Here is a 27,839-nt window from a genome sequence, read left to right on the forward strand (position 1 = left end):
TCAGACAAATTAGATTTTAAAACAAAGACTGTAATAAGAGATGAAGAAGGACACCATATCTTACTTAAAGGGTCTATCCAACAAGAAGATCTAACAATTGTAAATATCTATGCCCCTAACATGGGAGCATGAATTATATAAGGCAATTAATAACAAAAGCAAAGAAACACATTGACAACAATAAAATAATAGTGGGGGACTTTAACACCCCCTCTGACTGAAATGGACAGATCATCTAAGCAAAAGATCAACAAGGAAATAAAGACTTTAAATGACACACTGGACCAAACGGACTTCACAGACATATTCAGAACATTCCATCCCAAAGCAACGGAATACACATTCTTCTCTAGTGCCCATGGAACATTCTCCAGAATAGATCACATCCTAGGTCCCAGGGGAATTCTACCAAACATTTCAAGAAGAATTCATACCTATTCCCCTGAAACTGTTCCAAAAAATAGAAATGGAAGGAAAACTTCCAAACTCATTTTATGAGGCCACCATTACCTTGATCCCAAAGCCAGACAAAGACCCAATCAAAAAGGAGAATTACAGAACAATATCCTTGATGAACATGGATGCAAAAATTCTCACCAAACTACTAGCCAATAGGATCCAACAGTACATTAAAAGGATTATTCACCAGGACCAAGTGGGATTTATCCCTGGGCTGCAAGTTTGGTTCAACATCCGCAAATCAATCAACGTGATACAATACATTAACAAAAGAAAGAACAAGAGTCATATGATCCTCTCAATAGATGCAGAAAAAGCATTGGGCAAAGTACAGCATCCTTTCCTGATCAAAACTCTACAGAGTATAGGGATAGAGGGTACATACCTCAATATCATAAAAGCCATCTATGAAAAACCTAGGGCGAATTATCATTCTCAATGGGGAAAAGCTGAGAGCTTTTCCCCTAAGGTCAGGAACGCGGCAGGGATGTCCACTATCACCACTGCTATTCAACATAGTATTAGAAGTCCTAGCCACAGCAATCAGACAAGAAATCAAAGGTATCCAAATCGGCAAAGAGGAAGTCAAACTCTCACTCTTTGCAGATGATATGATACTGTACGTGGAAAACCCAAAAGACTCCACCCCAAAACTGCCAGAACTCATACAGGAATTCAGTAAAGTAGCAGGATATAAAATCAATGCACAGAAATCAGTGGCATTCCTATACACCAACAACAAGACAGAAGAGAGACAAATCAAGGAGTCAATCCCATTTACAATTGCACCCAAAACCATAAGATACCTAGGAATAAATTTAACCAAAGAGGCAAAGGATCTGTACTCAGAAAACTATAAAATACTCATGAAAGAAATTGAAGAAGACACAAAGAAATGGAAAAACGTTCCATGCTCACGGATTGGAAGAACAAACACTGTGAAGATGTCAATGCTACCTAGAGCAATCCACACATTCAATGCAATATCCATCAAAATACCATCCACTTTTTTCAAAGAAATGGAACAAATCTTCCTAAAATTTGTATGGAACCAGAAGAGACCCCGAATAGCCAGAGGAATATTGAAAAAGAAAAGCAAAGCTGGCGGCATCACAATTCCGGACTTCCAGCTCTATTACAAAGCTGTCATCATCAAGACAGTATGGTACTGGCACAAAAACAGACACATAGATCAATGGAACAGAATCGAGAGCCCAGAAATGGACCCTCAACTCTATGGTCAACTCATCTTTGACAAAGCAGGAAAGAATGTCCAATGGAAAAAAGACAGTCTCTTCCACAAATGGTGTTGGGAAAACTGGACAGCCACATGCAGAAGACTGAAACTGGACCATTTCCTTACACCACACACAAAAATAGACTCCAAATGGTTGAAAGACCTAAACGTGAGACAGGAGTCCATCAAAATCCAAAAGGAGAACACAGAGAGCAACCTCTTCGACCTCAGCCACAGGAACTTCTTCCTAGAAACATCGCCAAAGGCAAGGGAAACAAGGGCAAAAATGAGCTATTGGGATTTCATCAAGATTAAAAGCTTTTGCCCAGCAAAAGAAACAGTCCACAAAACCAAAAGACAACCGACAGAATGGGAGAAAATATTTGCAAATGACATATCAGATAACGGGCTAGTTTCCAAAATCTATAAAGAACTTATCAAACTCAACACCCAGAGAACAAATAATCCAATCAAGAAATGGGCAGAAGACATGAACAGACATTTTTCCAAAGAAGACATCCAAATGGCCAACAGACACATGAAAAAGTGCTCCACATCGCTCGGCATCAGGGAAATCCAAATCAAAACCTCAATGAGATACCACCTCACACCAGTCAGAATGGCTAGAATTAACAAGTCAGGAAATGACAGATGTTGGCGGGGATGAGGAGAAAGGGGAACCCTCCTACACTGTGGGTGGGAATGCAAGCTGGTGCAACCACTCTGGAAAACAGTATGGAGATTCCTCAAACAGTTGTAAATAGAGCTACCATATGATCCAGCAGTTGCACTACTGGGTATTTACCCCAAAGATACAAATGTAGGGATCCGAAGGGGTACATGCACCCCAATGTTAATAGCAGCAATGTCCACAATAGCCAAACTGTGGAAAGAGCCAAGATGTCCATCGACAGATGAATGGATAAAGAAGAGGTGGTATATATACACAATGGAATATTATGCAGCCATAAAAAAGGAATGAGATCTTGCCATTTGCAACGACATGGATGGAACTGGAGGGTGTTATTCTGAGTGAAATAAGTCAATCAGAGAAAGTCATGTATCATATGACCTCGCTGATATGAGGAATTTTTAACCTCGGGAAACAAACTGAGGGTTGCTGGAGTGGTGGGGGGTGGGAGGGATGAGGTGGCTGGGTGATAGACATTGGGGAGGATATGTGCTATGGTGAGCACTGTGAATTGTGCAAGACTGTTGAATCACAGATCAGTACTTCTGAAACAAATAATGCAATATATGTTAAGAAAAAAAGAAGATAGTAGGAGGGGAAGAATGAAGGGGAATAAGTCGGAGGCAGAGACGAACCATGAGAGACGATGGACTCTGAAAAACAAACTGAGGGTTCTCAAGGGGAGGGGGTTGGGGGGATGGGTTAGCCTGGTGATGGGTATTAATGAGGGCACGTTCTGCGTGGAGCACTGGGTGTTATGCACAAACAATGAATCATGGAACACTACATCAAAAACTAATGATGTATGGTGATTAACATAACAATAAAAAATTTTAAAAAAAAGAAGTACATCCCAGAAAACAGTGATTCGGACCTAAAATCACTCAATATTATCAATAAGTAAGGCCTCACACACAAAGGGAAGACTTAACTATCACAAATGGCTTCTCATGGAGTTGATTCTATTAAAAAAAAAATGGCATCAATGAGGAATGAAACGGGGTCCCAAACACCTTGCACACCAGCAATTTTCTCCCAGATTTGGCTAGGTCTCAACAGCTAAAGGGAGTCAAGAATAGGGGGTGTACTTGTTCTGCTAGGAGATGAGCCAGGATTCAAATTGTTTTGAGGTTCCTTCTCTCATTTTTTAATTGTTCGTAGTCTATCTGCAGAGAGAATAGTGAGTAAATTTTTTAGACCATTACCTGGCTTTCAGGATTCTTCTGTGGTAAATGAAGAGGAGAATGTTCATATTTTAAAGTTTTGAAATTATATTTTCTAACAAAAAAATAAAAAACAGCCTAAGATATAAGAAACAGATATTAATGTGAGGTACTAAAATTAATTGCATTCTGGGGCATAAGGGGTGGCTCAGTCAAGCATCTTTTTTTTTTTTTAAGATTTTATTTATTTATTTGACAGAGAAAGACACAGCAAGAGAGGGAACACAAGCAGGGGGAGTGGGAGAGGGAGAAGCAGGCTTCCTGCTGAGCAGGGAGTCTGATGTGGGGCTCAATCCCAGGAGCCTGGGATCATGACCTGAGCCGAAGGCAGACGCTTAATGACTGAGCCACCCAGGCGCCCCGCATCTGACTCTTGGTTTCAGCTCAGGTCATAATCTCAGGGTCGTGGGATCGTACCCCTCATTAGGCTCTGTGCTCAGTGGGGAGTCTCTTTGAGATTCTCTCTCCCTCCACCCCTCCCCCTGTTCACACACACATGCTGATAAATAAATCTTAAAAGAAATTAATAGTGTTCTTCCTCAAAACTGACAAATGAATAACAGAATATTGAAGGATAGATGAAAAATGGTTCATAAGCAAAAGGGCAACTTCATCCTCCCAAGTGGTGTGTTTCTTTAATCAAGTTCAAATCTACAAAAGTAAGGAAAAGGGGGGAAAAAAAAAGATTTAAAGGGGAAAGAGAAAAGACCTACTAGTTTTACTGTATTGTTAATGAGAAACAAAGAAGTAGTGAAGAAAGTCTTTTTAGGAGAAATCAAAACCACAGGCCACCCAAGTACAGAGCACCAGTGATGATTAGACACATTTTCTTAACAACTCAAGAGGTCTTTCGTCAAAGCCAAAAAAAAAAAAAAAATAGGCAAGGATCAATGATACAAAACAGAACGGAAAAAAATTTACCATTATCATTATGAATGGTCTTTACCTTGAGAATACCTGAGCCACTGGAGAACCAAACCAATTGGAAGAGTGCGATCAAGGTTTTGCAGCGTTCATCCCATTCCAGACATCTACTTTTCGGAGTGAGAGAGCATCAAGGATCAATACATTGTTTGTGAAGATGATAGGAATGATTGGGTCCAACCAGTACACAGAAATAGCTTCCCCATCACTTTGCCTATGAGAACTTCTCTAAACTGAAGAGAGCTCCAGTGAGCACCTGACAATGGATGGGCTCAGATACTAGGACACTACACAGGAGCAGGCGTGTGTAAGGCTCAACCACCAGCCAGGAGGAGCACTGAGCTCGGAAAGAGGCATTCATGTAAGACACAGGAGCTGTTCTGCTCTCTAGAGTGGAAATGGCATCACTGATCCTTGAAGCCACTAACCCCTGTAACGGCACCCCTCCAAGTACCAAAGTTATGAGTCCATCTGTCACTGTGACTTTTAGTAGAGTTTGTGAATTAGCAACTCATGAATCAGTCATTAAGAAAGCCAATTGAAAAAAAAAAAAATTCTGACCTTGGCAGGTGAAGAAAAAAGGCAGTTAGATATAAGCTATGATTGAAGCATCATTCAAAAAGAGGATCCACCATGTAACATTTAGCTGAAATTAGGAAAGAATCATCTACTGAAGACAACAGAAAATTAGGTCTTTATGGTTTTGCTAGGGATTGTTAATTACAGTGAAAGCAGAACTTGGGATTTGATACAGCCCTACTGTTTTTGCGGCTTTGCTGTATTTCAGAACAACCCCCAAAGGTCTTGCTTTCACATGCTACTGAGAAGCCCGGAGACACGAGGAGAACAGCACACCCTTGACGGTTGATGTAATTTCTTACAGGCTTCCAGAAGACCAGAGCCAAGTGATGGCTTTCAACCTTCAACCATGTCTATCAGGAATACACTTCTCATAAATGACTGTATTAAATAGCTTACTTACCTTCACAGTAAGCAGAATCTCCCTGGACAGAAATGTAACCATTCTTGCACTCACAGGTAGCTTTTGTATTCCAGTTTTTACACTCTGAGTTTTCACCACATTTAGGGCCTTCTGCACAGAAGTTATGACCTAGAAAAAGTGAATAAAATTTCACATCAGAAGAGAAAAAAGGCTTGCAAATCCTAGAGCATGAATTATCCTCAGTCTATCAGCACCATGCATGAACACGTAACTTGGCAATGTGCAAGGGTGGGTTAGGAAGGGAATGGGAGAGGGGGAATGGGAAACTCTGGACTGTCGAGTGCTTGAGATGTTTTTCCTTAATGCTCAAAGTAGGTTCCATCCTGAAGGCTTTGATCCATGCTGACCCTGAATCCCCCTCCCACCACTTTCTGACATAACCAGTCTTTTTGTAATTGCCTTACCACAAAATTTATGATTCATAGAAAATATGTAAAATGAATCTATATGAATATATAAAACTAATATGACCAGAATATTATCACTACCCCTTAATGACACTTCCCCAAAGAGTCCCCCCTCCCAGCCATCAAAAATAACTATCCTGAATTTTGTGTTAATCACTCCCTTGCATGTTTTCATAGTTTTGTCAGATATAGGTACTTCTTTCTAAAGAGAGCATTCAGTTTTTGCCTGTTTTGAACTTCCCATGAAAGAAATCCTATTTTACATATTCTCTATTGTTTTTTTTTCTATTCATCCCTGATAATGCCTGTAGCTACAGTTCACTCATCAATACTGTCTAATATTCTGTAGCATGAATTTTCCACCATCTGTCCATTATGCTACAGATGGGCACTGAGGTGACCTGCAGGTTTTGAATCACAATGCTGCAAGAAACATCCTACAATATGTTTCCCGGGGCATCCTTTTCAAACCACGTTTTTAACATTTATTTTCCCAACTTTCTTTCTGAATCTCAGAAATTCCTCCCAGAATAACTACTCTTCTCCCTAAAATACCCCTTTGACACTCCTTTAGTTCTCCTCCACTTCTAGACAAGGAAGGAGAAGCTCAAACTCACTGACATCTAGCTAGTAAGTAGAGATGACAAGGTTCTAAATTAGGTCTGGTGTACTCCAAGGCCCAAGTACTTTTCACCATATCATACATCCTCTCAGATAGCAAAACTTAGGGATTAAAAAGTGAAGGGGTTAGCTGTTCCTCAGGACATTACAGAGTGAACCCATAGTGATAGGTGAGCGCAGTATCAGATTCAGCCTCACTACCTGTGGCCTATTAACTTCCCCCAATCAAAATCAGAGCAAAAACTTAACTTGCTGGAAATCTGCAAACTCTGTCACCCAAAAACACTTCCAGGAGGGTTTTAAAGGCTTGTAATAACCATTGCAAAGAAAAAGACTTGATTTTGCTACCAAAGAGACAATTTTTAGACATCACAACTCTCACTGCCAGAGAAAGTACCTGGACTTCCCTCCCCATGTCAGAATCGATCAGTAATTAAGTTGTCACGTTTTCTTTCATTGTGAAGCCTGACTCAAGGTCATATGTGCATCCATTATGACATGTATTCTTTGTTTCTTCTTCTTCTTTCCAGAAGACTGCAACTGTCCTTTTCCTTCCACATGCATTTGACAGGCAGGAAAAAAGCCACTCAAACAATGCTGATGTCCCAATGCATCTCTATCAAGCATGTGCCATGTCAATTCACAATGCAGGGAGTTGGGTAAATTGTATTTCAAGTACAGTGAAGGGACTGTGGGACAAACCAACCCTAATGTCAAATCTACTTTGGTTGAGCCTGACCACTGTGCCAAAAGCATGTGTTTCATTAATTAATCCAGGCCTTCTTTCAAGCAGTATTTATTCACAGCCCGCTTGCCTTTCTGCAGGAGTGAATAATCAGTATTTACGGGGCATCTAACTTCTGTGGACTAAGGAACCATGCAAGCCTCTGGGAGCAAAATAAAGATGTGTGAGACATGTTCTCTGCCCACAAGGAAAATTACAAGCTAAGGGGAGACACGCCAAATACCGGGGTAGTGTAAATACAAGGCAATCTATGTTAAGTGAGAGATGAAGAGTATAATCAGTGTTTCAGGGAAAGAGAAAGCACTTCTAGGTGATGTAAAACTTGACCTCGGGTTCATCACAGATAGAAATATGAGAAAGGGTGAGGCACAAATCCTACTGAAAGGAATGGGACTCGAACCCGTGAGGAAGAAGGGTGCACTGCAGAATGCCAAATAATCTGGCACAGATGTAATAATAACAACAAACATTCACTGAATACATACTATATGCCAGACACTCAGCCAAGTGTTTTACATGCATTGTCCCATTTAATTCTATTACTTAAATTAAATTAATATCTGTATTTTAAAGATGTGGCAGTTAGAGTTTAGAGAAGGTGGTTGTGGTAGGTACACGGAGCCAGAACCCAGGTCTGAGGCCAAGGTTACTCCTCACTAGGTTATTTCACTGCCCTCCCCAAAGCAACAAATTCCTAACTAAGCACTCTACATCCAAAGGATAAAGATCTCCTTTTTTGCATGTGTAGATTTAAAAAGACCACAATTTGGTTTCTTCTCATTCTCAAGATCCATATCTATTTTCCGTGAGGTAATTCCAAGTATTTTTAACAAAAAATCCTAACTTCAATCACTCCAACTTCATTAAGTCAGGGTCTATGTCTGATTCATTTCTCTCAACCAAAACTTTCCACATGAGGGTAACTGGATGGATGGCTTAGAGATGGACGGACTCACCGCCAGCCAGAAATAGCGGAGGGTCAATTAACGAATGAATGAAGAGATGAATGAATCTATAGTGGCATTTAATGCCTCTACCCCCTCCTTAACCAACTGGAACGCAAATGTGACTGGTTTGCTAGTCACCACTTTTCTTTAATCATTTTTATTGAGTATAATTTACATACCATAAAACTCACCTCTTGTAAAGACACACTTTGATGATTTTTAATAAATTTCCATAGTTGTGCAGCCACAACCACAATCCAGTTTTAGGATACTTTCATCACCCCAGCTGGACAGCCTCAGTCCTTAAACCCGACCTCAGCATTGGAGTTGGCTGCCAAGTCATAAATCCTCGATTCTCCAAATTTCAGAATCCTGAAGGATTTGTCTTTCTTATCTGATATGTCTCAGTAGCAAGACATTTAGGATAGAGATCCCTCCCTTCCTGGATATTTGTCTTCAGTTGCCACCACAATCTCGTCCACAAGTCCTCTGGCTACCCCTGGGGTAATTTTTTCTTCAGCTGGTTATCAACATAATCTGATGCCTAAGACTACTGAAAGTCACCCTCTTTCTTAAATCGATTTATTTTTTCAAAATTAGAAACTGTGACCAGATTGTGGAATACACAAACACAGCCCAATATTCTTCTACTTGGCTTTTTTTTTACTTGACTATTTTCAATAAGTGACTCGAGCCTTCAGAGTTATTCTCCTATAACAGAGGAACATAGCAAGTTCTTTTAACTAGCACCAGCCCAAACACAGAAAACATCCTAATTATAAAAACTGCTATTTACTGACTTCTTCCAACATGCCAGGCATAGTGTTAAGCCTATTAAACACCTTACCTCACAAAACCCTCAACACTCCAAAAAATTACTATTATCCTCACTTTACACATTAGGAAAATGTGGTTGAGACTTGAACTTTTTTTATCCATAGTCAGGAAGTGGCAGAATCATGCTTTGACTCTGAAGGTCTTGTGAAGAACACTAAGAAAATAATTCTTCTGCAATTTAAATACTTAGAAGCTTAGACAACTAATGATTACATTCAGTGGATTATAATCCATCTATGTCCTATAAAACATTTCTAAATAGGCCCACTTAGGACCCAACTGCAGGTTCTGCCAATCTGTTCTTTGCAGAAACTGAGTGTAGGGCAATGTTAGCACCCCATCATTTCTGGCCCCTGGTTGAGAACATCCACCCTTCCCTAGAAACAATAATACAGGCTCAGAGTTCCCTCTAGAGCACAGGAAATAGCACTGACTATACGGCATATCCCACTTTACAGGTTTTATCATTAGAGCCAACAGCCACTTGACAATCCATCTGGATGTCCTCACAGGCACTCAGAGGTCACCGAGCCAGAACTAAACTCTTGATCTTCCCAAATCCATGCTCTATGGGCTCTTCACATTCAACTGCAGCACCTTTATCCACCTAAACTAGAAAACTAGGAATCATCTTTGCCCTGATCCCTCAAATATACTGGCCCTCCCCAGGTTCACTGGCAAGAGTCTAAGCCACTTCAAACACTTAAATACCTATCATGGCAAAGTACATGTGATCTGGAACAAAGGAATCTATAAATATGCAGAGAATTACTCCACATTTCTTTAGAGGCAAATATATAGCCAATTTCTCTAACACAATTTAACCTTTATCACCAGAATTATGATATTATTAAAATACACGGAACTGTTACCTGTCATTCTTCACATGCTTATCATGGAATATAAATTGAAAATACTGTGTCAATTTTGATAGCAATCTTTTAAATACAACTACCTACACCAACGGAAAAATATTTTTCTCTAAGTTTTATACTTTTTGAGAGTTCTACCTTTTATTTTTAAACCACAAACCTACCAGCCCAAGCCTAAGTTGCTAATAACCAACTCACCTCAATTTCCTTAATCAACAAAACCATCCTGGAAATGGAACTCCTGAAGAGCTTTCCAACGAGTCCATGTTTAGTGCACATAAAAACTTGGGGAAAATTCTTGAAACACGATGAAAATGAGACCCTGAAACTCCTCAGCAGTGGTGGGGGTAAGGAGTAGAGAGAAGAAATAGAAGTTGCCTGCTCAGGTCAAGTTACAATTTTCTCCAAGTGCACAGAACTGGGCAGAGATTCCATGTTCTCAAATTCGATTGTGCATATTAATTTTATGTTGTAAGTATTTCCTGAACATATCATTTCCTCCTCGACTTCACGGTAATAAGAAAAACCCATCTACTCCAACCTATTATCATCTCTCAAAGGGACATGGCCTCATTTGCCTTCCTGTTCCCCTTCTCGCCCAGTCTCTAACCCATTTTGCACACAAAGAGATCCTTTTCAAACACAGATTGGATCATGTCACTCTCCCCCTTAAAAAATCTTCCAAGGGCTTCCATTTTACTTAAGAAAAATACAAAATCTTTAACTTGGACTTGAGTCAACAAACAAGACTCCTTCTCTCCCTCCATCATTCCTCTCCAACTGTTAGCAGCCTTTTAAGTTCTTCTAGTCTCCCAACCTCTTTCCTGATTCAGTTTTTACAAGCCTGTTTCACCAACTCACAACGTTATTATACATCACTGCCAGAGTAATTTCTTCTCAGGCTTCAAGTCCCAGCTTAAAACATAAGCTCTTTGGAGAAGGCTTCCCTGCCTCACAAGTCTGAAGAAAGCCCCATTATTTTCTTCCATACCACCCTATTTTTCTTGCTTATAGCAGTGATCACAATTACTGTGTATTTCTGTGTTTATGTAATGTTTATCTCATTAGAAGCTCACTTCAAGGGAAAGGACTGTGAAGTTCGGTCACCTCATGCCTAAGGCAATAGACAACACATTATAGGCAGTCAATAAATATTTGTTTAGTTAATGACTAAATCTTCTCAGTCCTCCAAAGCAAGAATTAAGTGTTTTAAAGATAAATACACCAAGGCTCAAAGATGTTAACTACCTCCTCTAGTTACACAGCTGGTCAGTGATGGGTAAAACGGCTAAAAACCCAAATATGATTCTAATACCCCGTCTCTCCACCCCACCCCACATGACTGCCCAGCTGCCCAGCCATGATTTTAATCATCCAGGGACATTCCAGGAATGCTAAACCTGGCCTAAAAAGGCCAGGACTCCACCAGCCATTAGCATTCTCTAGTCTGTGACATGTCCTGATCTTTCCAAAAGAACAAATCTTGCTTCTTTCTCCAGAACACATTCCATGGTAGCTTGCTGCCTGGATACTCCAAGCCAGAAGAAAATTAACTTAATCACGTGACAGAATATCCCTGAATAAGACACTAAGGTGAGTGAAACCCACTTGGAGCTCACGTTCAAATTGTGAACATGAGCAGATCCTCAGAGAAGACACATTATCTACAGAAACGAGATTCCAGGTCTTATGTGAATACCTCATTTTGTTTCTAGCATGGGTACCATCCATTATATGACAAGTATTTATTAAGTGCCTACTGTGTGCCCAGGTACTGTGCGAGGCAATAAACAAACAAACAACAACAAAAATGCCGTGAACAGCATACCCACGTTCTTAGTCATCAGACAAGCTCACAGAAGTGACTGATGCAGAGTATCGGGTTACAAGGAGACATTGTGATGGAGAGGAACAAGGTGCTTCAAGAATGTATCCTAGACAAAGGTCCTAATACAAGATCTGAAGCAATGTGAAGGCTGAGTGAGGCTGATTGGACAAAGGGTAGGGGTTCCAAACACACAAAGCAGCACGTGCCCATATCATGTTCAAGGAAATTAACGAAGCAACAGAAATGCTGAGGTCACACTTTAGTGGTGAACAGTCTAAAATTTGGACTCCCTTAGTGGTCCTGTATCTAGAGTTCTGTTGTCAGTGGAAGACAGTAACACTAACAACTTGCTGTCTTTAAAGCTACTGCCATTCTCTAGATCTCACTCTACTCCCTTTATAATGATAGTAAAACTATCCATCCATTCTGCTTCTTCTCTGGCTTCTATAGCCAATCATGGACAAGCATCTTTATGATTCCCTACTGTGACTCTTATAACAAGGAATGAGTAGACCACTAGCCTTGGGAAATTTCTGATTTCTCTAAGCAGCTGAAGTTTGATTCCACAGAGAGAACCCTTTCTTGCCCCTAATCTCCTACCCCTAATGGGTCCTCCTGCAGGTCAGGCAAGTTGCCTCTGAAATGATGTACCTGGACAATGAAAAAATGCACTCCTAACTCAAATCCAGAAAAGCTCTCACATCACTTCTGCTTGCCCACTCTTGGAAGTTCCATAGGAACTAAGGTATACTAAGTACAGTATATTCCATGTGCCTCATTGGTATGGAGAGAACTCTACCCATGGACTGCCTGGAGGGATATGGCCCAAAGATCTTTTATGAAAACTGAACACCCATAAGTACTCCACAACCAACACATATACCGTAGAAGCCTGGGCCCTTCGGGGTGAGGACATTCCTCTACCTCCTTGTTGACAGGGTTAGGCCAACAGGATGAACCCAGTAGAGACTGAGCTCTGGACTCTCCCAGGTTCTATCTTAGAAAGCAATCCATTTCTTCTACAATAGTCTACACTTAAGGGTCTCCCTGTCCAAGGCAACCTGACCTTAGTTTCAGATTTTCTCTCTGAGACAACGTGCCTCCCCCTTCCAGGGGCTCCGTGGGCCCTGATACACGGCAGCACTTTCATGGCCAATGACGTCACGGATGTCTGGAGACTGTACTCATCTTCAAATGCCCTCTGCTCCCAGTCTTAACAGTGGAGCATAGAGCCCTGTCTTTCTAGTCCACGTCAGCCCATGGCTGCCAGGAGGTTGATCAGATTCCATCTCTCAGTATGCACAGGACCTGCACAGCTGCTAACTACCAGTTCCTCTATTTAGACACTAGAAAATATACTCATTAGGTGCCTCTTTCCCAGGCCTCTTTTAATCTCAAATACCCTGAAAATCCTCTAAAACCATTTCAATTACAAATTCTGATGGAGACTAGAATGATGAGGAAGACTAAGGCAAAAAAAAAATCATGATGCCAAGAGTCTTTTTTTTTTTTTAAGATTTTATTTATTTATTTGAGAGAGAGAGAATGAGAGATAGAGAGCATGAGAGGGAAGAGGGTCAGAGGGAGAGGCAGACTCCCCGCCGAGCAGGGAGCCCGACATGGGACTCGATCCCGGGACTCCAGGATCATGACCTGAGCCGAAGGCAGTCGCTCCACCAAGCCACCCAGGCGCCCGATGCCAAGAGTCTTGGGAGGATTTAATGTAAGGGCATAAAATCTTAAATAGAACAAATAATCTCAACTCATTTCAGTCCAGGCCAGATGACAAGGCAAGTGAGCACGAATTAAAATTACAGATAAACACACTGGGAACAGATGTTGGCAAGAACTTTTTTCCCCCAACACCGAAAGTCTTAAACATGCAGTGAAAACCCTCCAAGGTCATTGGCGACATTGAAGCTACACTTAGAGCCAATATGAGGGGAATAAAACCTTGAGGAGTGTGTCAAGAATTCTGGAATGGGCCAAATGACTGGTGTGTTTTCCTGGAGCAATTTGGAGGGTCCGCGGTCAAGATTGTTGGCCTTTTGCCCCCCTTTAACGGAGCCCACTGATGATTCATGAGCCGTCTTGTTCTTCTGGGGCTACATTCACACTTTTATTACTTCTTCCCAAGCAGAAGCAGAGAGGTCACTCTGGTGCCCACTCCCCCTTTTCCACCTCATGGCCACACACTTTAAGCGGTCAGGCTCCCGCTACAGCCATTGCCTTAACATAATGATGAAGGTAAACGAATTGCATGCTGTTGGCACAAACGGTCCTGAGGCAGCAGAGAGAAACTGCAGCGGTGATTAGGACTGTTCTGGCTGTTACTGGTGGTGATGGATACCTTGGGTCCCCGCAACTGCAGGATGGCCTCCTCCTGCCAGTGTCCACCACTTTGGTTTTTTTGGCTTGTGTCTTCCCTAACTGTCCTGTAGTCCCTTCCTTAGGGACATCCTGGCTGCACCAATTGCCCTGTGGATGTAATCACGGGCTCAGCTGATTACCTTCATTTTTCTTTAAAAGGCAGAGGAATTAGTGACAGCATGTGGCATGACCCAAGATTCTAAGAGGCAAGGTGCCCAAGCCCCTCGTCTAGATATCAGTTCTGTTGATACAGTGAACGCCATAAATGTGTCAGAGTCTGTTATTCCCAACTCTATGGTTTTAGGTTTAATTCCCACAAAGAGAAAAACTCAGCAAAAATCTTAATCTCTCTCCTTGATTAGTCACGGGGGGGAGGGGCAGGCAGTGGCAAATTGTATAACCATGTAAGAAAATGGGCATGACTCAATAAAAATTAGTTTCAGAATCAAGGCAACGAGTTATACTTTGACAAGTTATAACTCAAAAACTGGGTTCAACATTATTTCATATATGAAATACACAGAGCCAACAACATAGCTAGTACTAAAAATTATTTCCTTCAACGTCACAGACATGACAGTGACAGCATTATTTCGTGTGGTCAGAATGTATCTCCAACTACCTCATCTCCTACATTTAAAGAATTCATAAAATATAATCATTAAAACTTTTTTTTTAAAAAAAAGAGCACTTTATGCATATTATATAGCCAGCCAATTGGGGCATAAAGCAAAAAGCACTTTCTGTGTTTTCTTAAATTCCCAGTCTAAACCTCCTCAGGGCGGCTCAACGGAGTCCCATTGAAAAAAAACCCCAGAAAACTTCCATTCCCTAAGCAGGCCCGAAGAAGTTTGTGATTCAGACTTCTAAGGAATGATACGCTCTCACGGGGTGATTTCCCTCAGACTAAAGACCTGACATTCACAGAAAGACAGAGAGAAATGATAAATATGCTAATTAGAGGCCCTTCATGCAGATATTGAGAAAGGCTATAGCCACTTCAGTTTCTGTAATCAATAACAGCAGGGCGGAAGAAGACACACAGCTGAAATCATACCACTGTGCTCATCCCTGAAATACACATCTCAGGTCATCAGGAGCCTGCCTCTCTGCTCACTTACTGCCTGCCAGTCAATCCACAAAGCAAATGGTACAGCCTCCCCATATGCAGGCTAAAAATTACTTTACATAAAAATTGAGTGTCGCCTTTTCATTACTTTCTGTTTTAGAGAGGGGAAGGAGGAGTGTGGGGAGGGGAGAGGGGGGAGAACTGAATAACAGGCCTTCGAAAAGGCCCAGTGGGCTTTCTGAGTCTTGTCAGAACAGAATGAACCACTCCTCTTCTTGCAAGACGCAGAAAACATGAACACAGAGGAAAAGGTAAAAGACAACTAGAAGTCCAAGGGGAAAAACATTTCCCATAATATTACGAAAGACTATTATGCTACTTCTGAAGATCCTCTTGGGAAATAGTTGGAATTAAGAGATCTGGAATAAAATTCAAGGGGAGCATAGTTTGAAACAATACACCTTGGAGTTCACCTGAGTTGCCTTTTTGACAATCTTCAGAATAAAGAGACTAACAGACCCACACAGGAAAAAAAAAAAAAAAAAAAAAAAAACCGCCCCTTTCCTTTTCTGATTGTCCGCTATGCAGAGCAAGCCTCAGGATGTGGACAAGGGGGGGGGTAGATGTTCTAGGGTCTGCTCTGCTTTGGGTCAACACAAGGGATTAACAACAGGAAATGGTGCTGAAAGGGGCCTTTGTCTACAATAATGCTTTCTCCATTCCAGTGCCTGAACTCTGAGTTGGGAATAAATCAGAGAATCCATATACGCGAATGGTTTAATTCAACCCATTCCCCAGGAGAAGGACCTCCTCACCATATCTTTTCTGAAGGTATTGTCTTGTTCCTGTCAAAATGTAAAGTTGTCAAAGAGAATAAATAACCCTTTCGGACACAGACACCTCTAAAAGAAATATGAACAGCCCCCTCCCAACAAAGCTGGTAGTTTCCTTCCAAAAAAGGAAGCAGGAGAAAGAAAATCCTCAATTTCACAAATTGGTCCTAGCCATAATCTAATCTAGGAAGTTTTACTCCTGGCCTCCCGCTTTTCCCTCAAAGCTGTGTCAAGGTGTGCTAAAAGCTACGGGATTGCAGCAGTGGAGCCCTGAATGACTGTTTTTCAATGAGAGATCCCATCTCTTAGTGTCTTCAGTGGTAAAGAAGCGCACGCATTCTGGAGAAGTATTAGCAGAAGCAGTGACACCAGGTCTATTGTAAACTGGGTCAGAGCAATGAAATTCCTCTTGAGTTTCTGTGGGATAATCAATGATTCTGCTCTAATGAAATCATAAATCAGGAAGGATTTACATAAACTGAGTCTCACTTGGCACCTCCACAAATAGCAAGTGATGGATTTTGCATTAAATTATAAGACCTATCTTACAACCCTATCAGTTACTAATAAATGTATCCCTCTGAAAATTCCAGCCAATCTTTAAGTGTTTCTACAGCATCTCAACTGCTACTATGCTTGTAGCTAAAACGCAGACAAATCAGGGAAGATATTCTGATGGCATGATCAGTCATTCTTAGTTATCAACATACTAAGTTGTCCTAGGAATTTTTACCCAAATGTAGCCTTCTCATGACCAAGCAACCTCCACATAAGCTGAACACTCCATGATAAAACATAGAACATTTCTATGTGTCAGAAGATGCTAGAGGAGGGGGTCAACAAATTATGGGCTACTACCTGTTCTTGTAAATGAAATTGTATTCTACCAACCACACTCATTCATTTACCTATTGTCTCGGTTACTTTTGCGAAACAGCTGAGTTGAGTTGTTGCAACAGAAACCTTCTGGCCCACAAAGCCAAAAGTATTTACTCTGTGGTCCTTTACAGAAAATATCTGCCAACCCTTGCGCTAGAGAAAAGATAGAATAAAGTGAAATATGGAGTAACCTAAACTAAACCACTCTGCTCTAGAAGCTTTAAGGGGGAGCTGGAAAGGATCCAACTCCATTAAGTATTTGAGAATGTGGAGAAGGATGTGTGGTGGGTGTAGCTTTTACATCATAAAGAGGAGTTTGACTGGATTGGTTCTGTAAGATTTTTAATCAATTTTAGGTTCTCCCAATCCACGTAATTCTACCAGGGCGAGTCCTTTCAGAGAGGAAAAGTTATCTGATCCAGGGTTTAAAGACCACAAAATTTGGGAAAGAAGACAAGTCCAGGAAAAGAAAGCAAAACAATTTCTGCCAGAGAACGAATTAGCAGTTAGGTGTTACTTAGCTAAAGCGTTTCCCCCCCCCCGCTTGCGTGAAGTAAAAAAGTTGCATGTAATCCTCTGAATAAAGATTCACTATAGGTCTCTGCCTGTCAGATACAGGAATTGGTCCACAGAAAGGGCTAAACAGTATGCCTACCGATGCCACTCATGAGAAAAATCTAATAATGATGACAGTTATAATAATCATTATTGCAGGCACTATCATTCTTCTTATAGGAACTGTCACTTACTGAACATTTATCACATGCTAGGCATGATACTAGGTACTTAGGCATTATCCCATTTAACCCTCCCAGTGAGCCTGAGAAGTAGACTATCATTACCCTCAGTTTACAACTGACACGACTACGGCTGACAAAGGTAACTAGGACACACAAGTTTCAAGGTAGCAGAGTTTTGAGCCCCTGTTACTACCTTCACACTATTCATTAAACCTTCATGCGCCCCACCCTCATCCCAACTACAGCCCCACCACCAAGCCCCCCTTACCTCTACAGACACTGCAGCACTGATTCTCTGGGAGAATGTGGTCCTTTTCTGAGCAGTTCAAAGGAGGGCACGCCTCTGTAATCTTTACTAAAACTCCACCCTGGAAGCCAAATCATCGGGAAACAAAAAAAATGTTCATATTTTTTAGTCGATGATGCAAATATATAACACTCATTGTTAACAGCCTGCAGTGATAATAAGCTTCAATAATTAACAGTACTCCCAGGAATTCCACAATAATGACAAAGTCGCAAATCAAACTGATGAGACTCCTGGCAGAGAAAGCATCCTTTTCTGTGTCTCAACAGCCTCAACTTCAACCAATAATTTTTGAGAAACTTCTATGCAGCAGAAGGTCACTAACAGTGGTATGCTGCAAAGGTAACAATAGGCTGTTGGATGGGGAGCCCTAATTTGTAGGGCTTATGGATTTCTGTGGTATGAATGCCCTGACGATGACCGATTTTGAAATACCGACATGGTGTCACTGACCACAGAGTCAGGAAGTTATACAATGAGCACTCATGAGCTTTTGTGAGCCAGCTTTAGCACTCCTGGATCACATGCACCGTGAACCAAAAGCTACATAACACATCTTCCCCGTGCTTGGGGAGTTCCTAGTTGGAGGGCAGGAAGAAAAAACAATCTCAACTAAAAACCCTAAAACAGTATGGTAAGTGCTAAAAAATGTTCTACAGTTAAGATATGATAATGTGTCATAAGAGAATCATGCTGTCCAGGAAGGGAGAAATGATAAAGATGATGCCACATTTGAATAATGGAAAAAGGAAGAAGAGACTCTCCTGGCAGACAAAACAGGCAAGAGCCAAGGTATCCAAGTACGAATGATCGGAATGAGGGTTAGATGAGCACGAGATGTTTCCCTGTATGTAAATAAAATAGCTTACAATAAAATTTTAAACATTCACCTGGTGAATCTTTATGACCTCATCCACCAAAGGTCTTCTTTGGTGACATCACTAGCATCTGTATTCAGTGTTACTCTGAATTCTAAAAATTAGTCCATTAATTACTATAAAAAAAGTTTGAGAGTATTTTATCTAAAATATAAAGTTTTTCCCTCCCATTCCTAAGAAGCTGTTTACGTCAACTAAGAATCAAGCTTGAGAAAAGGAGTCTCATTTAAGGCAAAAAGGTACTTCTCAACACAGATGGGGGAAATAGGATGGAGCTGGACAGCCAGGAGGGATGGGGGGAGATAGAGTTTCCCATTTCCGAGACACTATCTTTCCTGTGGACCATGGGACGGGAACTCCCATTTCATCAGGCACATCCATTCCTAATTAAGAACATCAACAATTATGAACATACCAACTTGATTTCTAACTACTCATTATTTGGATAATTTGTACCATGGCTTCCTCTCGTTGCTCATAATGTTCATCCTGACAGTCCTGCCCCTGACATTCCTTGAAGTGTCTTTTCATCCTCCTTGCTCTTGGTTTCTTGATCTGCTCCAAGTTATCCAGCCCTCTTGCTTTTCTCCTACCTAAAAACTGGCCCTAAGATCAGAGAACACAGCCTGCTCTACACGCTCAGTCTCCTTCACAGCTACGTCCCCTTCTCACTCCTCAATTCAGGCCACACTGGGGGGCACCCAGCCTCAAGAGTTGGCACTGGTCCTAAGCCACTGTGCCTACTAGTTGTACCTCAGTTCCTGCAACAGGGACTCAAACCTATCATTACAAACCAAGAGACATTAATAACCTCACCAGCTGTAGCATAAGCTTTAATGTACAGGAAAACAAAATGCTTACTCACCATTAATGCCTCTACTTCTATCTGTCAACATCAATGTATTTATTATCTACTGCCTCCTTGCATAAATAAGAGTGATGGACATGGTTGGATCCCTTTTAGGAGTTCTGTGTGCCCATCCCCCAGGTTCCAAATGCTTTGCTGTTAATGGCTCATCCTTGCCACCCTCAGATGGCACTCCTTGGACACTGGAGCCACTCTGCCATGCAGAGAGCAGAGAGAGTTACCCACAAGTTCTATATCCCCACTGCCAGAGCCCAAAGCCAGGGACTGACAGGCTCCTCAAGGGGAGCCCATGGCTGGGGTGTAATTTACACTCCACCACCCCTCCAGCAAACCAGGGTATGTGAGGCCTTTCACCCAAAATCCCACTCTTGCTCGGTTCCTTGCCTTTCCCCATCCTGCATCCTCCACACCCTTACTGGTTGCTCCCAAGAGCACTACTTTAATCGATCATCCATACTGAAATCCTTAGTGCAGGGTCTGCTTTTAGGGGAACCCAAACCAAGACAGTAAGATACATTTCATTCTACCTGTCAGAAATAACACTGTTCAAGATTCTCTCTAGATGGTGAGATTCTGGAGCGATTTCCTTTTTCTTCCTTGTACTTTTTCCTCTATATTCAAAATTTTGGCATTTGGAGTATGTATTTGCTTTTGTTAAAAGATATTCAAAATGCTATGAAGACTTTTTTTAAAAAATCCTCACTCACAAAAGTTTTTTATAAAAAGGGCTTGCCTTGACTGATTAAATCAGACAATTCTAATCAACCTTTAACATATTTAATGAGTAAGATCCTAATTCCCAGTGTTTCAATAGAGACAAACACCTTGGCATGATTTTGAAAATAATATGAACTGTGATTACAGTAGCATAAGAGCCTCTACATCCATTTAGTCCAGCCACATAATTAGGCACAAAACCTTTAACTTTATTTTCAAAACTATTTCTAGTAAAAAGTACCTGATAATTAACATTTTTAAATTCTCCTGATTATAGTATGTTATTTTATGACCCCTAGAACTCTGTGTTGGTGGAAAAATACAATTCTTCCATTCTTTCTCATTTAGAGTGACAGTCTCTGTGCCATTGGTCAAATATAAACACTTTCAAGTTCTTTACTAATCACTGTGCTTCAACCTGAATTTCTAATAACATAAAAACTCACATCAAGTCAAAAAATTAATGCTAAAGAAATGCTGGAACACAATTGAACAGAACTACTAGAAGGGTTTATTCATCTTAGTTTTAAAAAAACAGTATGTTAATTTCTAAAAACACTTGGTGAAAATATTTGAAACAAGAGTCTGTTTCTTGTTCTTCACACACTTTATCTCATTTAATCCACCCAACATTGTAGGTGGTAATGTGCCTGCCCCAGGTTGGAGACCACCCTACCAGCTTTCCCCGTGCCCAGGTCTGGTAGCCTGCCTTGTTGTCTGAGAGATCACAGAGCCCTCGCTGCCACACCATCCCTGCCTCTGCGTACGCACAACATCCGCTGATGCACAAAGACCACCACACCTCCATCCCCACCAGAGTGTCTGGAGCAGTAGAATCTCTGCCATTCCCAGTGGCAGCCAAGAAAGAGGGGATAGGAAATTCGATAGGAAAGTCAGAGGGAGTTAACCCCTGGAGGTAAATTCTGGCCAGAGAGAGGAAACGGGTAAGAGCCTTTCCTCCACCCAAACCCCCCGCCAAGGCCCCAGTAAAGAACTGGATTCAAGCTCCTCCAGATCTTTTCCAGGTCTCTAAATGCCTCATTCTCCATCTTTAAAATAGATTCCTTTCTTTTCCTCAGGGATGTGATGAAAAGCAAATGAAATGGTGTAGTTACAAGCACTTACAAAGATGGGCTATTCTGAGGCCCAGTGGTTCCGGTCAGCCTCTCTGGAGATGCCCCACAAAACCAGCAGTGCTTCCTTGTAGGACTGTGGCTGCCCTGTGACGCACCACCTGGTACGCATGCCCCTCATTCCCTGTCTCTCACTCTTCCACGCCGAGGATGGCATCTCACCCAAGTAACTGCACGGCCAGCTCCCACACTTTGTTCAAATGGTACCTCTGCACAAAGGCCTTCCCAGACCACCCAGACCCACCCAAAAGCTCTCTCTCCAGCATGCTTTCTATTTTTTATGGGATTCGGCAATATATTGTACATTGTTTAGTTATCTGTCTCCCCCACTAGACTGCAAGTTCTATAAAAACAGGGCCTTTGCTGTGTTCACCTTTACATACCCAGTATCTAGTACCATGCTAGTATGTAGCAGTTGATCAAGGTATGTTAGCTGAATGATTACTGAAGATCTCTGCTTCTACACGTCTTATTCCAAGAAAAAGATGGGTGGGGGCAGGCAGGAGACAGGCATTTTCTCGCCATCTTTAAGACACTTTGGAATAGAGAGAGCACCATCCAGAGCTGGTATCACAAACAGATTTCCCCAAAATCAACTCAGAATCCTTTCCCAGGGCCCCCTGCCAAGCTCCCTGACTCCTAGTAACTGCTGGCTCCCTTCACCTTCTCACATCCTTCAATAGCTTTCCCCAAGGCTACCTGATCCACAGCTTAGCACAAGCTAGCAGAGCAATGACCGTGGGTGGGACCTCCCCATCCTGGCCAGCAGCCCACCAGAGTCCTTCCCCTCAGAGACCCATTCAGGCCAACCTGCTCCACTCCAGATCCCTACCAAAGCCCATCTATCTATCTGGTAATTCTCCCCAAGGGATGAGGATCATCAGATGGAAACTTACTCTGCATTCCCGGCAGCTCTTAGTTAAAACCCGCTGGCCTTCTGCAAGGACTTTTCCTCCATAGATACATTTTGCTGTAACAAAAACAGAAAAACGGGTCAGTCATGCTATGCAACTAACTGACCTCAGAGCTGCCATCTGGCTTCAGTGAATTCTAAGCAAAAGGAATCTCTTTGCAGGGAGCCTGGCTGGCTCAGTTGGTGGAGCATACAACTCTTGATCTCAGGGTCATCAGTTCAAGCCCCATATTGGGTGTGAAGCCTACTTAAAAAAAAAAAAAAAATAGGAATATCTTTCTCTGGAGTAAGACATGGGGAGAGTGTAAGGACAACTCCTGGGCCCCCGTCAAATGGTCATCTTCACTACGTTTGCCATGAGTCTGTCACACTATGGATACACAGCTATTTCAATGTCGCAGCTGCTAAAGGAACCAGAAAATGAACTGATGTGGTCAGAAGTTAAAACAAGGAAGCAGCACTGGTCATCTCCATGGGGTACAGTAGTGGTACCTTTGATTCTTACACTCTAGCCATAAAATGAACAAGTAGGTAAAAGGGGACTTCTATGTTCATTCATCAGAACCTCAGCCACAATGCAGAAGGACACCATTTTTTTTCTCTTGTGACTGTGGGAAATGCATGCCCTTATACTCTATGTTCCTAGTAAGCTCAAAAACCATTGAGAAATACAAGCCAAACCAGTAAAACACTTACCAATGCACTAGAGAGACTGTTTTTTGGAAAGGTGAGCTTAACAGCCTAATAGGGAAGGCATGAAGTAGAGGTAGGCCTTGTAGAAAAGGTAAAAGCATAAATGGAACTCCCACCATTCAATTTAGATTCCACTGGGACTCAGTCCTCAACTCAACTTGCTGATTCACTTTTAAACAAGTGCAGAGTATGTTAATGTGATCTGACCCTAATGGGTCTCCAGCCACATCAAAAGGAACAAGGAAGCAAAGGTCTGATTACTCCCTCTCCTGCACAGATGAGGATCCTTCTACCCTAGTCTTCAGGAGAAGTAGAAGTGAAGACATGCACTCTAAGACATCTCTATCACTCACTATGTGTCTCATAAAAACTACCTTAGCTCTTAGAGTCTCTGTTTCCGCACTGGTTAAAAACAGATTAATTTGGTAATTTCCTAGTTCTACAATCTTCCAACTCTCATGGAACGTTCAAGTATATACAGATTTCAGCAGTCAACTTGCTCAACAGCCTGTTGTTAGCCACAGGAAGAGGAAAGCCCAGAGATTTGGTATACTTAACATCATGATCCCATAGTGGATGCAGCGGTATGCTACCCAGATCCTCCTCGATGGCCAAAGGACTCATTCCTGCAGCTGCTGGGGAAACTGACGACCACCAGCTCAGCTGAACAGTGATCTAGGACTTGCTCTTGTTTGAAGAGAGCCACCTCATCCAAGGTCAAATGCTCTTCCTAGGCCAGCCCACATACAACGAGTGGTTGGTAAAGGCAGGGCAAAGTCCTGGCCCCTTGCCCCAACTAGGGATCCCTCTGAAAGGTCATTCCAGCTCCAGAACTCCCTAGAGGAATGACGGAAGTGTTTAACTGTATTGCAATTCAACCTCCTTATCTGCCCAATCCCACTTTCTTCAGGATCTCTCTCTACCCTAGAACTGATCCTCACAGATCCTTCCTAATAAAGGACAAGCAAATCTCCATTTCAGAGTCTGCTTCCTGTTAGAAAATGATCTGCAACAAACCACACCTAACTTGAATCTGTTCAACTGTAATATCTCCTTTCATGAACGGCACCATTATCTACCCCAGCACCCACACCCTACCTGGGATCCTTTTAACCTCTCCTTCTTACTCAACCCGGCATCTAATCTGTATCCAAATCACGACAATGCTCCCTCCTTAAGTTTCGCAAGTCAACCTACTTTTGTCTATTCCCCACCACCTGCAACTATCTTCATTCCCTCCTCTTTAGTACCCCAGAACCTCCTACTGTGTCGCTCTTGTTCTGGTCTCAATCTTATTCAGTTCTTCCCCATAAAACAGACATATTTTGTTAATTACAAACACGAGGCCATGCTTTAAAATCATTATGGATCACTAATGCCCTCAGAATATAGTCCAAATTCCTTAATTCAGCAAACATAAGCCATTCGGGTAGCTCTCCCTTCTCTCTCAAGCTTCACAGCTCAATTCTTCTGCATTTATTCCCCACCCACCCCCCAAACATTCAACCTCCACGTATACCCTAGCCACACCTTCTCCTTTGTGTCTGGGATCTGCACATGCTATCATCTTCCCCAAGAACAGGCAGCCTCATGCACCGTCCCCTGGCAACCCCCTATCCTCTATACCCATCAGTTTCAACATAAGCCTGACTTCCAGCACGGGTGAACTGCCCTCTCTTTGTGTTTCTTTGGTACTCTTGATCTAGCTCTAACACCTCAACTTTTCTCTCAGTTGCCCAATTCATTATACATCTCTCCTGCTAACTATAACCTCCATGAGGGCAGGGTCTAGGTGTATTTCATCATTTCATCTCCAGCCACGAGATCAGTGCCCGTCTGGGCTTAATAACAGTAATTTTAGAATCAATGTGCCTACAGTTGGTAGTGAAAACAGCCAAAAGTTCTGATTCTTTCTGCTATTTAAAGTGGTTTCAAACATGAAAAGCAGATATGAGCTTCAGAGCAAAAACAGCAACAGAAAATAGAGAATTTTCTACACCAACCCCTCCTTCCTACCTTTAAAAAATTATCCATGACCATCTTTTATGCCTCAATTTTCTTGATCAATCAGTTGACCATGATTCCTTGGTCCTAATGATGACATAGATTCCCCTATCTACCCGTATGGGGAGACCACACATCCTCCAAGGGCCTGGAATTCCTGTCCAATCAACTCCCACACTCCCAAACACAGCTGCTGTCAACTTGGCAAGATGGCTTATTCCAGAGTGACAGCTCTGCTAAATGCCCTGCTGTCAGATCTGCCATCTGCTTCTTGGCCCAGGCTCAGAAGCAAAGAAATAGACTTTTCTCCCTCATTTTAACCTTGTCCCCCACAGAATGGTATGAGCCCACTTGCTACCCTCTTTTATGAAATTTGCCTGATTCCTCTCCTCTGATAGGAGTTCTAGGAGGAGTCTGTCTGGAGATAGCAATGTCTTACTGGTTACATTCATGCCACGCACAGGGAAACATCCCTCAAATTCACCAGTCCTGTATAAAAATAAATGTCCACTAAACTTTATGTCCTCACACAGCAGGGTGCTTTGGGGGCTACGAATGACATCAGCATCATGCTACATGCCTTGGCCATTTGCACTGGTGCAGGACGTATACATGATTACGATATCAACTCTCAATGAAATGATCTTAGGACAGCTTTTGGGATCACCACTGCAGGTCACAAGACCATCCCCTGCTTTCTCATGCTCATCCCCCATTTCTCCGACCATACCCGTCCTTTTCTGTCACTGCCTTCCATACGCCTGACATCAGTCGGTCCTCATTATCCCACCTCTTGATCGCAGCCAAAAGGCTCATTGTTGATGTCTGAGGAAATTCAAGCATAAGGCGAGTCAGGCTCTAGTGCCTTTGGCTGGGGCATTTGGGACTCCATTCCAACAGCTTTCAGTAGGAGTAGAAATGTAAGCGGATACCTGAAGCCCTTCATATCACACTGGGGACATGCAAACTAGAATATTTCAGAGTGTACAACCATGAAATTGAAACCTGGTACCAACACACACTTCTCTGTGATGTCAGAAACAAATGTACTGAAGATTAAGAGGAAGTTATTCAACTGCATCTTTTCCCACCCACAGACATGGGGCCCTTCAAATTCAACCTGATTTCTCCAGTGCAATGACTGGACACTTTTGCCATCTGGGTGCACATTGAAAAAACAATTGACAGGCGGGACTTGGCACCCCTGTCAGATACAGAGATTAGGTTGCTCTGTCTTTACTTAGGTATTTGTACCCTACACACACTCCAGCCATTCCGTGACCATCAGTGGGTTAGAATATCAAAACCAGCACTCTGTATTACACTCTAAAGGAGACGGGCAGATCAGGAAGGCTAACAGGCAGGAATTCTCCTTGCCTCAGTGAGTTCATTCCCCAATCTGGCTCCAGATACCGCCTCTCTGAGCAAGACTGCCCACATCACGCTGGGTGTCCCTCCAGCATCTCCAACTCACACGTGCCTAACAGAATGTATCGCACCCTGCACTACTTCCTCCACCTGTCTTAGTTCTGTTAATCACACTAGGAGTCCCCTACAGGCTCCTGTTCAAAACCTGGCAACTTCTCCCTTACAGATGCTCCACCCCTGATTCATCTGTCTTGTACAAAAAAAAAAAAAAAAAGGTTATGGAGTACCTACCATATGCCAGGCCTTTGGGCCATCACTCACATCCATCCCTTGCTTTTCATCTCTCCAGGCAGTGGGGGCCTGTCAGCCTCATCACCTCTAGCTGTAATATGCCTGAATCCCATACCCAGCCACCCTGATTCCAGCTCTCCCGATACAGCAGCCTTGGTAAAACACTTTTATTATGCCCCAACCCTTCCCTTGAATTTTGCTTTTAACTACTAAAGTCATTGCAATGTCTGCTTCCTTGAGTTTTGCACATATGATTCTGTCAGGTGTGTTCTCACCTACCTTGTTGACATGGCAAACTCCTATTTATTTGATAACACCCTACTCAGCTGTTACTTCCCCTGTGAAGTTTTCCTAACACACACATGGTTCTGATGGACTTAATCACTCCCTTCTCTGGGCTACCTCTGCTTCTTGCACAACATGCATGTTACACAATACTTTGTCGTAACGTGGCGGCGCCTCCATCTCCCTGGACTGCAGTGCGGAGAGGAGATGGGTTAAGAGCATCAGCTCTGGAGCCAGAGACCACCTGGGTTTTATTTTGGCTCCACCAAGGCTGAGAGACCTTGGGAAAGTTACGTCTCTGTGCTCTTGTGGGTCCTCACCCACAAAATGGGGCTAACAGTGGGGACCGCGTTTGGGTCACTAGAAGGGCTCAACATGGTGCCTGACATAGAGCAAATGATCCACACATGCACACTGTTGTACCCAGAGGGAAGGACAGCACTGGGAGAGGAACCTGAATATGAACCACTGCATCAATTCAAAGGAATACGATTGTCCTCACGCATCCCACACGCACCTTTGCAGATTTCTACTTCTCGCCTACTGAAACCCTGTTATCAAAGTATTTCCTTTCCCTCTACCACCTCTTTTCCTTTGCAAGTGCTCTTTTGCATAGCTGGAGATTCCCTCTCCATCATCCTCTCTCTTCACTCCCCACCCTCTGCGGTAGTTCTCAAGTCTGTCTCCCGAAAGAATA

At 42.4% G+C, this 27,839-nt stretch overlaps 1 protein-coding gene across 1 annotated transcript in view; it reads right to left on the reverse strand.

The window, feature by feature from the left end:
* Window positions 1–27,839, reverse strand: part of NELL1 (neural EGFL like 1) — an 820,872-nt gene that overhangs the window by 596,125 nt on the left and 196,908 nt on the right. The window contains exons 10-12 of the mRNA XM_088017492.1: window positions 22,485–22,558; window positions 17,954–18,053; window positions 5,517–5,645 (exon numbers count right to left, since the gene is read on the reverse strand). Coding sequence (XP_087873618.1) covers window positions 5,517–5,645; window positions 17,954–18,053; window positions 22,485–22,558 — 303 coding nt within the window. The remainder of the gene's footprint in view (window positions 1–5,516; window positions 5,646–17,953; window positions 18,054–22,484; window positions 22,559–27,839) is intronic.

This window comes from Eumetopias jubatus, unplaced genomic scaffold (assembly GCF_037043125.1).
Source record: "Eumetopias jubatus isolate StellerSeaLion01/CBP00866 unplaced genomic scaffold, mEumJub1_p1.0 scaffold_13, whole genome shotgun sequence".
In the NCBI taxonomy this organism is placed as follows: domain Eukaryota; kingdom Metazoa; phylum Chordata; class Mammalia; order Carnivora; family Otariidae; genus Eumetopias; species Eumetopias jubatus.